At 42.8% G+C, this 15,784-nt stretch overlaps 1 protein-coding gene across 1 annotated transcript; it reads left to right on the forward strand.

The window, feature by feature from the left end:
* The first annotated feature begins 1,316 nt into the window (after positions 1-1,316).
* On the forward strand, positions 1,317-5,755 carry LOC100839304. The gene is made up of 2 exons (XM_003568418.4): positions 1,317-1,489; positions 3,663-5,755. The coding sequence occupies exon 2, from the start codon at positions 3,677-3,679 to the stop codon at positions 5,534-5,536; it is 1,860 nt and encodes a 619-aa protein (XP_003568466.1). The 5' UTR covers positions 1,317-1,489; positions 3,663-3,676; the 3' UTR covers positions 5,537-5,755.
* Positions 5,756-15,784: the final 10,029 nt, after the last annotated feature.

Genomic DNA, 15,784 nt, shown 5'->3' on the forward strand with positions numbered 1-15,784 from the left:
GTCAAAAAAAAGCAGATCCATTTTCGGCAGCCGTCTGCTTTTCTGTCCGACACGACCTGTTTCCAACCCAAATTTGGTTAACGTTTGGGTCTGTTTGGATTTATGTCCAGTTAGACATTGTGCAACGCGGTTAGCTTTGTAAAATGCATAGTCACTTCGTCTGTTCATCACCTGTCATGATAATGGCGGAGCTCTTGCTGGTAGTACCTCGATGTGAAAAAAAATAGTGGTGGCAGATTCGAAGTGGCGTGGGCTTGTTAATTATAAATAGTAGGACTATGTCAACAGTGAGTTTTATTTTGTTGACGCAATGTATTCTATTTAGTAGAATTTCTATAAATTTACTAATTTAACCAAATTTATGACACAAATTACTCCATCTTAGGCCACGAACGCCATAGGGCAGTTGGTATGGTACACTTGACATGCAAAACCTTTCCTTCCACAACCACGTCGACCTCATTGGAATCAACAAGCCATTTGCGTATCTTTTTGAGAACCTCCTGGCAAAAGCCAAGGTCTGCTTCCAACCCCGTAGACCCGTCTCCCGTTGCGCAGAGAACACGCCTTTTAAGGCTTTAACGATGTCCATGCAAGGGAGCAACCCGGCCAGTAGTCATTCTGTGTCCTCATTACTTGGGCCACTCTAAAGCACAAATTCTCGCGTGGCTTCCACTTGCCCCCCCTTCCCCCAACGCGATTTAAAACTTTGACCTCATGAAGAATAGTTTTAAATCGCAACGAAGAACCAGCCGATTTCAAACATCATGGGATTTGAACATGTTGCTACATGTGCAATCGGACACCCTTCGATCCTACTTAGTTCAATCAAATGAACTAAAATTTTAAAATTAAATCATTTTTTAGAAAAATAATTTATTTGTTTGAATTAAAGAGGGTTGAAGGTTATTCTAGTAGTAACATTTTTGCTTCTCTACCTGTGGCAGCCCAGTGCAACTTTATTTGGAAAATTTACGGAAAGAAATGGTGAAAACAAGACAGGTCGCTCATTGTTAGGCCCGGCCCACAATTGTATGGCCCGGACCCCGGAGGAACATATTGCCCAGGCAAGCCGCGTGCGATGGCTAAGGGAAGAGTTTTCCGGCCCTTATATTCTATACTAGTGGGCTGGATCCAATCCTTCGACCCAGTTGAACTGAAACAAATCTATTTCACCCGATCCACGTTAGGCCCGCAAGCGCTGGCGTCTCGTCTTCCCACCCACACGGTCACACGCGAAAGGCGAAACAGACGAGACCACCGGACCAAACCAACCCAGGCACAGGCAAGCCCCACCCGATCGTTTTGATCCCCCTTCCTCTGTCATTCTCTCGCTCGCTCGCTCGCTCTCGCCTCGTCTTCCCCTCCTCTCCCGTCCCCCACCCGCGTCAACCAAACCCTAACTCGCCCCCAAATCCTTCCCCCGGCTCTCGATCTCGCCGCCGCCGCCGCAGCCAAAACCCTACATCCCCTCTCTGCGCCTCTAACGGTAAGCCCCCAACCCCTCTCCCCCCTCTCCCTGATCCCTATCTGTCTCGATTTGATTTAGGCGTGTTGTGTGGTCCCACGGTTTGATCTAAGGGCGCGGTGGAATGCCACCGCTCGCCTGGAGCGCCGGGCGGGCGGGCGGGTGGCGTGCCCCTGCTGAATTTTGAGGTCGCCCGTGCCACGCTAGGGAAATCGCGCGATTCGGCGGCCTCACCGCGTCGAAGGCTCAGGGGAGTTATGGGCGTGGTGTCTGGGCCCAGTCTGGAGTGACGTCCCACGTTGATACTCTCTCTTAATTTCGGATGCGGATTAGTGTCATGCTTGGATTCGGGGGGGGGGGGGGGGGGGGGGGAGGTTCACCTCTAATCGTCATGTTTTCGGTGAAACCTTGGTGCTGTTGTGCAGATGAGAAAATTCTCCTGATTTTTTTCTCGTTGATGAATAGTTGCTACAGACCGTGTTAATGCAAAAGCTGTTTTAGAATTTACTAGTGCAAGACATTGCCATTTCGTTGTCGGGATGAGTATCTTAGTATTCTGTTAGTTGATTATGGCTGTTTAACATGCACAGTTTGATGTATCCAGTATATGAGAAGAAACGTACGATGGAGATGCTGACTGTCAAACGGAAATAATGCCAATCTGCATGTTTTTGTATATATAAGCATATCCGGCATTAATTTCTGTCACGTCAGCTGTAATATAGATTCGGCTAAATTACTAATATTTTTATGTAACGGGTGCTTCGTTGGCCTTGCTACTTGGACTGGCGCATATTTTTTTTTGTTGAAACCATGCTGCTGTTGTGTGAGCCAGTTTTATAAGAGGAGAAATTCTCCTGCTTTTTTGCTGGTTGATGATTAGCCGCTAGAGACCGTGTGAATGCAAAAGCTGTTTTAATAGCCACTAGTGCAAGATGTTTCGTTGCCGTGAAAATGATTGTAGTATTTTGTTAGTTGATTATGGCAATTTAACATCCACAAATTGATTTCTCCAGTATATATGAGAAGAAATGGTACGATGGAGAGGCTGATTGTCAAATGGAAATAATGCCATTCTGCATGCTTTTGTAGAAGCATATGCGGCATTAATTTCTGTTACATTAGCTGTAATATAGACTCTGCTGAATTAATACTTTTTTATGTAACGGACGTCTGTTGGCCTTGCTATTTGGACTGGTGTATATAGGCATATTTCTATACTTTACATTTTATTTAGTTTCTAGATTTAAATCGGAAGTAATTTATGTCCTCAATTGGTGGTTAGAGCTTCCCTATTTGCATTTTATTTGATCAGTACTTTCTTGCTCTGTTGTGTGCTAACTAGATGTTTATGTGTTTGTACTCTTGTGGGCAAAAGAGAAAAGTCTGCATTGGATATGCCAAAGGGAAAAATAAATAGCAATATTAAGGAATTAATATGACCCTAAATCTAGGTCATTGAAATGAAATATATTCTTGATTCTTTGAGAGCATTTGCTCCCACTTAGCTTTATCTATCTTCAGTCAGTAACAAAAGTAGCTAGATCATATGATCAGTGTATTATGAAGTGTAAGTTGGTTCTCATTGCTTAATTTTCTGCAATATGTTTCGTGAATTATTTACATACATGTACCTGTATGAAATGTGCTTTCTTGCCAACCACTGCCAGGAAGAGATTCTTAATTGTGCCAATACGAATGCTTCTGCTGTGTTTAGTTGAGCAAACCTGTCTTATTGTCCTGAATAGCTTATATTTCATTTCTCGTCTTAAAACTATATTGGATCATTTTATGTTACAATTGGTGAATACTTTCTGAAAGCAGCTAATTAAGCTATGTGGATCCAAGCATAGGGTGTAATGCATACATGAGCGTGTCAGGGTGAGTAGCGGTAGGAATACATTAATACTGGCCCAAGTACTAGGGTCGTAATCTAGGTGTTTCTTGGATCTCTACCGTTGACTTTGTGTTCTATGGTAAATTAGACGTTCCAGTTTCCACTGGTTGTTGGGCTGGCACATAGTGATCATTCAAATGGCAACGTCTTGATCAATTCTGAAAGTTCCATACGCAAATCTTTTAATTCTTCTTGTAAATGTGTGCTTACATGGTTATGTGTTATGATTTCTTTAGAAAAAGGATCTATCTATGTTTTCATTGAGTGATAATTATTTTGTTGAAAACTTGAATGCAGGTAGCGTGTTGAAAATGCCGTCTGCATCCAAATCCAAGGCAAAAGATAGGGCAGCAGCTTTTAAAGCGGCTAAAGAGCAACCCAAGGTTGCTGTGAAGCCAATCGGGAATGGTACAGTTGCTAGCACTTACAACAACAACCTCTCTGGAAAATTCCATCTTCTGGAGCCATCATCCTCTCTGCTGGGTAGCCAGGGTAGTGAAAAATTGAGGAATACAGATGAAATAGATGAGCATTCTCGCAGCTCCCATGGTACAGGGGACTTTGATTGTGCCTCCAATAATGGTAGCTGTTCTGGTGAGTCAGAAGATACAAAGGAAAAATCAACCAGCACTGCTCCTCGAGTGGACTCTGTTCCTGGATGTGATCTCGATAAACGTGAGAAGATCAGACAAAAGAATGAGAAGAAGCATCAAAGGCAGAAGGAGAGACGTGCCCAGGAATTACATGAGCGTTGCAAGGGATACCTAATGTCCAGAAAACTGGAGACGCTTGCTCAGAAGCTTGTTGCAATGGGTTTTTCAGCAGATCATGCGACGATGGCCCTTATACATAATGAGGGCTGTCTCGAGGAGTCTGTTGCCTGGCTCTGTAATTTTGATGGCAGTGAGGAAACGAAGCAGCAAGTTGCAGCAGATCAACAGTCTGGAGCTAATTTGAAGATTAATATAACCGAGGAGGTTGCAAAGATTGTCATCCTGGAGGCAAAATTTAAGTGTACAAAGCAAGAGGTCGAAAGGGCTGTTGTTTCTTGTGAGGGTGATCTAGAAAAGGCCGAGGAGGTCTTGAAGACACAGAAGCAAGAATCAGCAACAACTGCATCTAAGCCTGAAGGGTCTGGTGATCCAAGTGGTTTGGTTAATAAGCAGCAGGTCATGCTTGCGCAGAACCCAGCAAGGCCTCAAGCAAATGGATTTTCTTCAGTAGGTGTTCAGCAAATGAGGAGAGACGAGAAGGATTTAAACTACAAGCTTTTGTTAAATGGTAGTGGTCCAAAGGAACCTGCAGTTAAAGGTTTTCAACCTTTGGCCACACCAATGAAGCCAGAAATGGTCCGGCAACAATTTTTTCAACCCGAGAAGAGGCGGCTTAATGCGGTTCCAACAGTTCCCTATGTGACATCATCTCCTTTGCCAGTTGCAGTGTCTCAAATGAAGTCAGAAACTCGGCATTTGGCAGCAGGGAACGAGATGAAAAGTGCAATGCATAACGGGGGCCTGCGAGAGTCGGTAGTTGTAATGCAGCGGCCTCAATCTGCAGCTGCCAAGCAAAGCCTACCATCCACAAGCCACAGTATGTTTGCATCAGAGCCATCTTCAAGGGAATGGTACTTGAATGGCGCATCAGGTGTGGATATGATGGTGAATGGTGGTTTAGGGAATGGACTAAGAAATATGAATTTGGACAGCGTCAATTCTGCCAAGCAGTTCATGCATGCAAACCATCAGCAAAGTTTTGTTTCCAATCCTATAGAGCTCGCTGCTAATGGTTGGGGTGGTACATGGGGATCTGGAGGTACATCATCATCTCAGGCTGTGGCGTCGTCACTTGGCATGCATAGAGGAGGTTGGAGCCCATCCGAGTCCTCTTCAACTTTATCTCATGGTGATTGGAGAACCAATGGTCCAGCACCTTGTGACTACACCTCAATAGACTGGAGTCTTGACACAACTTTGTTAAACCCTGCAGCCAAGAGCGAATGGCTGTCAGACACATGGTCAACCATGTTCATGGGTGGCAGATCCACAAGGCCTTCTGGGAACCTTGGTGGTGCAGGCATCAATGGGTTACATGACAGCAATCTTCCAATGGATCCCGCTCCATCACCCCGACCATATGAGTGGCCTTCTTTCTGCAGGGGAGGATCTTCCTAGTCCTCTACCCTGTAGGTAAGAAGCCATTGAAATAAAAAAAAAGTAAAAGATGTCATTTGTTTCTGTTCTTGATTTTGCTCGTTGCAGTTGGTTGAAAAGTTTTACAACTTGTGTATTGAACCGTGCTTGTGTATCTTTTGACTGTTGGCCGAGATAAGTCTTCATTCTGTGAAATGTCTGCATGAAAAAGGAAGAAAGAAATTGAAATCTCTTCTGAAATGGATGAACCTCCCCCTATTTCCCCAAACAAATATCTTCAGGTTTCTCAGCCATAGCTTGGTTCATCAGATCCCTATTTCTTCTCAATTCAAGCATAGTTTCTTCACGACTTAACGGGACTATTTTAGTGAAGTCTAAAGTATTTCACAGGCATCTGTATATGCATCCTCTCTATTTTCCAGGATGGAGGAAAACGAGGATTTCTGGACGCACTAGTCGCCCCTTTTAAAACTAGGCTCCTCTACTGCTGATATCAACCGACTTGAGTTTCGTTCACCCATATTGTTTTTTTTAGGGAACCCATATTGTTTTTGTATTTGCTTTGCCATGATAGGGTGGCTGTCATGATTGCGAGCCATTCGGGCTCTTCTTTCGTCTATCTGCGCAAGTTTTTTGAACCTTTTTTTTATGATAGTTTTTTTGAACTCGAGATATCTGCGCAAGTTGTTCGGAAGAGGTGTTTATATCAAAAAATTTATGCCCCACTTGAGTGACTAAATTTCTTATCAAAACAGACTATGCGAACTTAAAATATCCTGTTAATGTTTGGCACTACGAAACGCAATAACTTGCTTGTGGTGTTTGTGTGTACCCTACAACATGTTCTGATCATTCTAGAAGTCTTGTGTGTCCTTCGAGCATGATCGATTTGACTAGCGTACCTGACCAGCCAACCCATTGAAGGTTGTTGACCTGATTTTATGATTGCAGTGTGCTTCTATACCAAATAAGCCTCATCATGTGTGTTCTTATAATTGAAATTGATCGAGTCGAGCTTGGCGCACGATTCTTCCATTTTTATCATTTGGATTATTTCTTTGATGATCACTTTTTCTGTGTTACTCGAGCTTTCGATTCTGGAGTGTTTACTTTTGCTATCAATTTCTCGAGATAAAACAGCCGTTATCAGGACTACTCTAGAAAAACCCATTAATGGCCAGATTGGGCATGTGCGTTCCGATTGCCGAACTTTCTTGTGGTGCCGCCAAGAAGCTATGGTGATTGGGGTTCCCTGACAAAAATGCCCAGTGACTCGCGATCATTCTTTGGAATAAAATCGCCTGGCCGAACATTCCGTTCGTCCTGCCAAACTTCTGCAGCGGTCGAAGAAGAGCCAAGTCCATACGCCTCGTTTCTTCCTAATGTCAACTTGACAAGACTACTCGCGGGCCTCTGACGAGGCCAAACCAGGTTGATCCATGTGCTCCTCTACTCTACTCTACTCAGTACTAGCTAAACTGAAGTATATTCGCTCCTGTATGGCAGGCAGTGCAGGGTGCACCCCAGGTTGTCGGCATGGCAGGCACGCACGAGTGCGGGCGGCGCCGCGGGGCACATCTTCTCACACGTCCTATCGACGTGCATCGATTCGTACGTTGTATCCGGACGCCAACTGCTCTGCTACTAGTGGTACGGAGTACTAGTACTGTACATACTGAATATTCCGATGCTGGCCACAGTGATGAAATTAAACCCTCTGCAAAACTATGCAGCTTATTCAACGGTTCAACCTCGATAGTTGATCGTGTGCTGATCTGCTTACAGTTTTACAGACGGCCGTTCGTTTCTGGCACTGAAAAATCTAACAATCTCCCGGGCGTTGCTGACCCCTGGTTTCCTGACACTGGTTTCACGTTTTAGTTCTTTCTGGGGTGAAGATGAAGAGTACAGCGTGCGCTACGCGCAAACATAAAAGGGCGCACATACAAAGAACCTCACGATTCCGTTCCGTTCCGTTCCTTTCAGAAAACAAAACGAGAGCTGCCGCCGGGGTATGTTTGCCCCATTCGAGCATAGATGCTCCACGGTTCCACTGGAACATATACATCCGAACTTCAGAAAACAAAGGAAAACGCGGCTTCTTATGATTCCAAGAATCTTCACTCCGCCAAAGGGCGTCGTCACTTACGTTGTGTTGCATTGCATCGTCACTTGTCCGTGTTCTTGAAAAACATGAATAATATTTTAATTTCCAGATAGAATTAACATGAGGCATAATTCAAAATAATTAAATAATATAAAAAGTTCATAGCAATGCAACACAATGTAACAGCAGACACGACTAAGCCTTAGTTTGGCATTGGTGAACTATGCTACGCTGAACTTATTTTATAATCACTCGTTGAAAAATACATACAAAAGCAGAAAAAAGTTGGTTGGCCAAACATGAAAATTATACTCCCTCCATTCCAAAACAAAATTTATATAGATTTTTCTCATTTGTTCCAAAACACACCTCATTTTTCTCTTGGTACCCGCACCTGGCCAATAACTACGCACATCCATTTATTATTAATCCAATATGAGTGGTCAGGCACTAAAAACGAGAGCTGTCTTAATCCAAGTGCACAAATCTTATACTCCCTCCATTTCACAAAGAATGGCGCCCACGTTTTTCGAGGTCGAACTTTGACCAACGATTAGACCAATTGTATGTAGATTATATGTTACAAATTTTATATCATTGAAAAGGTTAATAAAATACGAATCTAATGATATAATTTTTGTAACACATAAATCTCAAATCATTAGTCTAATTGTTGGTCGAAGCAAAATTTTGAAATGCGTACGTGCCATTCTTTGTGAAATGGAGGGAGTATGAGTTGTGTTTTGAAACCGAGGGAGTAGCTAAAAGCCGGTTGGAAAAACGAGATTATTATAATCCACCTCAATGCCAAACGCAGTCTAACCCATATGCTAGACAAAATGCAACTAGTAGTTTTAATATAAAAAAATTATGCCAGATTCTCTCACATATGTTTTTTTTCGTTACATGCTTAATATAGAGAAATATAAGGTTTTTTTGCAGTGCTAACTAACACAGTACACCTTGACATGGCTGCAAGTCAAATGTCACGCGAATAAACACGAGAAAAACCACGGGCACAGAAGCCTTTCCATGTTTCTGAGAGGCCTTTCCAGGTGAAAGAGCATTCCTCGTCTAAGTGGTTTTGGTGGTGATGACAACGCGTTGTGTGAACTAATTATATGTTAAGTTTTTCAGATTTGATATCAATTGACGCAAAACGATTCGATGTCCTCAAGTTTGGAAAAGAAGCGTAGTGGAGTTTAGTGGCCTGTTCATTTATTGAGTCGTAGGAACTCCGTACTATTAAGAAGGAGTCCACATGGGAAGGTAATGGGTGAATGCTTTTCACGTATGCAAACATACATCTTGCACCCACATAAAACCTACCAAAAAGTGAGAAAACAATTTTCTTAATCTAACTGTGGTGCCTGTGTTTGCCCAGGTTCGAAAGTTCCGGTGGAGTTCCGGGCAACCGGAACTTCCACCCTACCTCCCGACCAGCTCCATGATGCTACTGGAATCCTATATGGATTTCCGGAGGTTGAACCGGAACTGGGCCGGAACTTCCGGTGTCGAGCGGAAGTTCCGCCCCTGAAACTCGCAATGCATAATGGTTAGATTTTGGGAGTCCATATAAATGACCGTTCGTCCCCAACGGGTATCTCGCCCGAGCACGAAGCCAAGAACAACCCACTCTCACTCAAGAACACCAAAAGTTTCAATCTACTAGATCTCCCTCTATAGAGCTTCCCCCTTGTTGATTCTTTGAGGATCACTAAAACACAAATGTCTTGTAGAGACATTTTCGTTGAGGCAATATATTCTTTGTCTCTACCTTGAGACAATTTTGAGGCAGAGTTTCATGTAGAGGCAATCTATGAGGCGATATGGAAAATGTCTTAAATATAGAGACACCAGTTGAGACATTATGGTGTAGAGACATTTTTTGAGGCATTTAATATATTGTACAAAAGTTTGTAGAGACATGGTTTTGAGATACTTGATGAAATGACCTTATGGTATGGTTAGAGACACTGTTTGAGACACGTTTTATGTTGTGTAGAGACATTTTTAGCAAGTTTGAGACATGTAGCAGACTACTCATAACAATTTAATTAGGAGTATAAGCACAAATTGGTATTAGGTTGAGATGGTTAGGTGAGTGTGGACTTTTCCTTAAGGTCTGGAGTTCGAGGATTGGTCTCAACATGATTTTTCCAATGTATATTTTCTAGCACATGGGTATAGAGACACAATGTAATGTCATTTCAAAATGTCGAATTGAATGTAGAGACAATATAGTGCCTTTATGAAATGTCTAAAAAGTATAAAGACACAATACGAAATGTCGTATTGAACGTAGAGACAGTATAGTGTCTTTATGAAATGTTTAAAACAATAAAGACGTTTTATTAGTGTCTCATCACACATATCGACACTGTCCGTAGTGGCAGTATTTTGACACTGTACCAAGTGTGTCTAAAGTTATGTAGAGATAATTATAGTGTCTCTACGAACCAAAAATAGTGTCTCTACGGGCTATTTCTCTTGTAGTGGATTGGAGGAGAAGAGCTAGATCTAGAATTTCATCAATTTACAAAGTTGATTCCCCTTGTTTCTCTTGTGGATTTCGTTTCTCTTGGGTTTTGGGGAGCTCTAGACGGAAGCCGTTGCCTTGAGCTCTCCCTTGGTGTGAGGAGCTCGGGGATTGGATTGAGAGCTTCCAAATTGGTTTGTGGAGCTTGCCCCAGTCAAGTTTGCAAGGGTTTGGACTTCGCCCCCAACGAAGCCACTAGTGAAACCTCACCTTTGTGGTGTTGTGAAAGCTCATCCCACCTTTGTGGTGTGGTGAGTTGGAGAATAGAGCGAGCCTTCGTGGCGTCTCTACCTTTGTGTAGAGCACTCCTCCAAACGGAGACGTACACCGACCCCAATAGGTGGAACTCCGGTGAAATTTTCATCTCCGTGTGCGGTATCTTTTCCCCTTTACATTCTTGCTATCTATTGTTGCTTCGGCAATTGCTTCGGCTATTGTATTTCATACTAGGGTTGCATTCACTTTAGAAAATCTAGCAAACCCTAAGATTAAGTGCTTTATATCTTTCAAAAAAATAAAAACAAAAAGTAAAATTTATTAGTCACCTATTCACCCGCTCCCCTCTACCCGACCATACCAATCTTTGACCAGGTCATAGGAAACAAATTCAATAAAAATATTTGGAGGTTATCGGTAACAGTCTCAAAACAAATAGGGGAGCGAAGGGTTATACGAAACATATTCAATAGTTTAAGATATAACATATTTTAGAGATGTTTTAAAGTAAACTCTTGAAGATTGCAAAGTTGACCTGCCGTTTTGCCGGTCAAAAAAAAGATCGCAAAGGTGAAATAAGATCTTTATATCTTTGTTTGTGAAACAAAATGCACACATGCCATAGAAAGTTAATACTACACCTTTCTTTTATCTTCATTAAATGTTGATCTAAATCTTGTCTATGTCAATGCCTCCATTTTATATTTAAGACGTATAAAATTAGGCAAGATTATGATCACACAAAACACTTTGATGGATCTGCAATCTACGTGGCGCGTGCAATCAGGGGAATAAAGGCACCATTTCCACTGCTGAATTCAGTTGCCGTTTTTTTATTTGCTCGTTGTCGGTTTTGTGCGTTACATTTTGAAATTGACCAAAAGTTTTATGCGTCTTATATGAAAAAACGGAAGTGGTACTTTATTTTCGGAGGAGATTCCATGTGGACGGTTTCGGTTTTTTATTCGAATCGGGCAGCCCATTTTCCATGTCATTCAAAACGAAAATATCAGTCGCAAAACCTTACAGCACATAGCAGAAATGAAATAGAAGCGGGGGAGAAACGGATCCGGACACTAGCAGGAAACCCACCATAACCAAACCGTCTTGGCATCATTACTATGGGACGAAAAGCTGCTGCCACCAAGTTAACAAAAACTATCCTACCCATGGTTCACAGGCAAAGTTTAACGAAACACTTTAGACTTATTACAGACCCACACGGGGGGTCGAATGACCGCAGCCAAAGAGCAGCCAGTTTTCCCATTAAGCAGTCGGTTTGGTTTTTCTCTTTGTGAGTTTTTGTTTGCATAACTTCTTGCATTCTTACTTGCACTCTTAGTTAGCCGATGTGACAAGCGGCTACTAATAAGATAGTATAGCATTATTGGATATGCGTTCTACCCGGGCCGACACTCACTCATGCATTTTTGTTGGTTGAATTTCTTCATCCGCAGTCGATCGTCAGCCATGGGCATACTAGCAGCAGTTACCATCAAATTTGGCCACGGAAAACGAACCGCGCTGGATATATATAAAACCCACCGCGCGTCTGAAACAAACCGCGTCGTGCGACGCCGACCAAGCGACCAACAACGTATACGTGCCGCTCCCACCCACCTATCGAAATTGCTCTGCCCACCTATTGTACTTTCTCCCCGATCAGTAGGACTCAACACTCTCTCGCAAGCAGCGTGGCCGGAGGGAGCCCGAGCGCGTACGTACGTAACGCCCTGGCCCATCCGTGGCCTCCCGAAGTGGCAAGGCACGACCCCGACCGACGACCGTGCAGCAGGCGCGACACGTCCGCTGACCGCGACGTGCACCGCCGGCCAGTGGCCACGTGGCTCGACGGACTCACTTACCCTCGCGCGCCCCCCCACCGGTCACAGTCCGTGGCTCCGTGCGCCCGGCGTAGCCCGGTGCCGCGGTTGAACCCCCGCCCTGGAACGCATGCACCTTCGGGTTGGCCTGTGCTTCGTCCACGCGCGCGGGCATGCATGTAAATGCACGCATCTCTCGTTTTGTCTCATGGTCGATCGATGCACAATTGCACATGCAGCATGGGATTGGCCACGTTTGGGAACGAAGTTCCGTTTTCTTTGTGCCTCTCCACTGATCGGTCGATGAGTACGTCCAGCTTGCTAGATGAGGCCGCGTCGGTCCCTGTCCCCATGTGTCTGCGTCGGACGGGAGGATCAACGATAGGCACTAGTTACGGCACGAAATGGCACCATCGATCATGTGTTTTGGCAAAAGCCTCGACAATGGATTTGTTTAGATTTTGATGGACTCGGTCCTGTTATGTGAAATAAGATGGCTTCGTCGATTCCAAGAGGTTGATTTCTAAGCTACCGAGATAAGCATTAATGCACTATCCTCCAAAAGTCATGATTTTTTTTCGGATTTGTTAGGGGAGAATTTTGTTTTCTCAGACGACGGCGGAAACGGAAATAGGTTTGCAAGCTAATAACCGAACTAAGTCTGCTAAAGGCTGTTGTCTGCTGGTTTGTCGATATTCAGTCCGTTGCACAGGTCGCAGGGTCGGTTCTCGTCCCTGCCTTTCTTTTGTTTCCTTTTTCTTTTTCTATATTTGGTTTCTAATTTATAAATCATTTCATTTTTTTCTTTAATTTTTATTTCTCTTACTTTTTTGGTTTTTAACTTTATATATGTGCACTGTCGTAAAATTAATAGCAGTATAAGATAATTTGTATATTTATTTATTTGTTTGTATCCCAATTTTGGACGAGTTGCATATTCCGAAAACCATAACGGCGAAAATATTATATGTGCAAGTGTGCAATTTCATAGGTTGCACAATTTGAAGCCGAAATCGCACATTCGATGGTTTCACATTTTTAAACCTGTTCTCGGTTTACCGCACATAATATCTCATTGTGTAACATGATGGTTGGCATATTCTTAAGCATAATCTTTTTTAAATTGCACATGAAATTTTAGGTGCAATTTTAAAACTGGCTACTGAAATTTAACGGGCAATTGAAAAATTGAATGTGAAATTTTATGGGTGTATTAATGTTCGTATCATTACTCTTCCTTTAGTAGTAAAATTGAGCGTCCATCCCATGGGCAATTCGCATGTCAACAATGTGAAATCTTTTTATTAAAAAACTTTAAAAAAAAATATCGTTCCCATTTCACCCGCAATTTTTAGAATTGCGCATAAACTTTCACACAATTTTTAGAATCGTGCATAAACTTTCACCTGCAAATTTTCTGATAATTGCACTTAAAATTTCATGCCAGTAGACACGCGCCCACGCACCTGTACACGCACACGCACGCGCGCACACACACACGTGCGCGGACACAACACAAACATCACCTGAGAAAGTTTCTCAGTCGAGTTAGACCTAGGCACTCCTTTTTTATATACATTGGAACATAGACAAGACATATATGTGTATATATCTATTGTACCAAGAAATTCCAAATCTGCACAGCAAAAAAAAAAGACAAAAACTGTGTAACTAATTCAAACTTCGATGTGAATTACTAATATGAGCAACTGCTTATTGAAGAATTTGTCTTAGGATTATTCTCTTTAAAAACGTACATCTTTTACCATTATTTTAAAACAAAATTAAAAAAAATGTAACCTTTTCGATACCGAAAAATGCACCGGCACCATGTGCTGGCAAAAAGATACGGCTACACAAGATTACATAATTTCTGCACGGAAACTAAGACCCACTATTAGATCACATGACTGTCGCTAGATGTGCAAGCCCGTTGCAGAATTAGTGGGGTCAACTATGACTTCCTTGTCCTTGCCAGTTTGTCGAAGTGTCACATAATTTGCAACTGACTGCAAAAGTGCTGATATGTATGGATCGAGAGGGATGTTGCGGACCAGATTACTAGATCAGACAAGGCAACTTAGGTGCGCGACGGGTAGATGCATGGGCGGATCGGGGGGGGGGGGGGGGGGCGCCATGGGTGTCGTGGCACCCCCTCCAAAAATGCTAATTTGTACCATATACTAGTATTTACACTTGATCATTAGTGAAATTCTAAAAAAATACTAGTAATTCACATGGTTGAACCACCAAGCCAAAACCAACTTCTGGACCAATTGCTGGCGGCGGGGCTTAAAATTTTGTCAAAATTCCCTTAATTTTTCTAAAATTTTGGGTAAGAAATATGTATCTATAAAAGTCATATCCATTTACATGATTAGTATTAATTCATTACAAAATCCAAAATAACGTCAAAATTTCCAAGACTTTGGTCATTTCGGTGAGGACTGAAATATTTTTGTAGTGTTCCGTACTAAAAAAAATTCTTCATAGTGTTCGTGTAAAGTTTATATGGATTTATATCAATATATGAAAAGGAAGGATTGGAGAACTTGAGTTAATGGATATTCTTTCCCCCCTAAAGAACTGGAAATCATTAAGGATGACCAATATAAACATCAACAACTTCAAATTGGACTCGTCTCCCCTCAACAAATAAAGGATTGGGCTAACAAAAACCTATCTAATGGAGAAGTCATTGGTCAAGTCACAAGGCCCTCTACTTTTCATTATAAAACCGATAAACCAGAAAAAGATGGATTGTTTTGCGAAAGAATCTTTGGACCCATTAAAAGCGGAATTTGCGCTTGTGGAAATTCTTGAGCGAGTGGGGCTGAAAACGAAGATGAAAGATTTTGCCAAAAATGCGGGGTAGAATTTGCGGATTCTCGGATTAGCAATCTTATCAACGTCGTCTACTATGCTCGGAAGGGAACATAACCATTGCAATTTTGCTCTTAACCATCTAAGTCTCTAACCTACGTTGAAGTCGGACATCTTACTTTTGAAAGCATCACCCATCCTAGATCAGGTGGTCTGGTTCCTTGTGGTGGAACCAGCCCACCCAGATTCAAGTCCTAAACTTGACATGGGTGACACATTTCCTTGGATTATTTCAGGATTTAACTGGCGCTATTCTTTCAGTGGTAGGTGATGTACCCGTCAACAGCGAGGCGACAGCGGTGACTTCGTCAATCTCTCAAGAACTGGCGGCTCAGTCTTTCAGAGGTGCTCTTAGGGGTAGGGCTGCGTGTGTGGGTTCATAAGGATGAGTGTATGCGCGTGTTGTGAGCGTCTGCGTTTGTACCATGTTCTAAAAAAATATTGATATAAATCTAATGTTAGCCCTACGAATATCTCCCATATTATCCTCTCGTGATACTTTTGTCGAGCTGGCCCAATGGGGTGCCGGATATGTAGCACGCCCATTCTGCTCTCTCTCCCTCTCTATCTCCGCCGATTTGCGCGGGCTCCCGGTGCAGTGAGGAGCGAAAAAGTGAGCACCCAAGCTCTTCATGCACGGCCGAATCAATACCAGCCACACGCGGGGCGATGGCTCGCTGGTCACCAGCACAGCCTATCAC

The sequence above is a fragment of the Brachypodium distachyon genome, chromosome 2 (genome assembly GCF_000005505.3).
Source record: "Brachypodium distachyon strain Bd21 chromosome 2, Brachypodium_distachyon_v3.0, whole genome shotgun sequence".
NCBI classification, from domain to species: Eukaryota; Viridiplantae; Streptophyta; class Magnoliopsida; order Poales; family Poaceae; genus Brachypodium; species Brachypodium distachyon.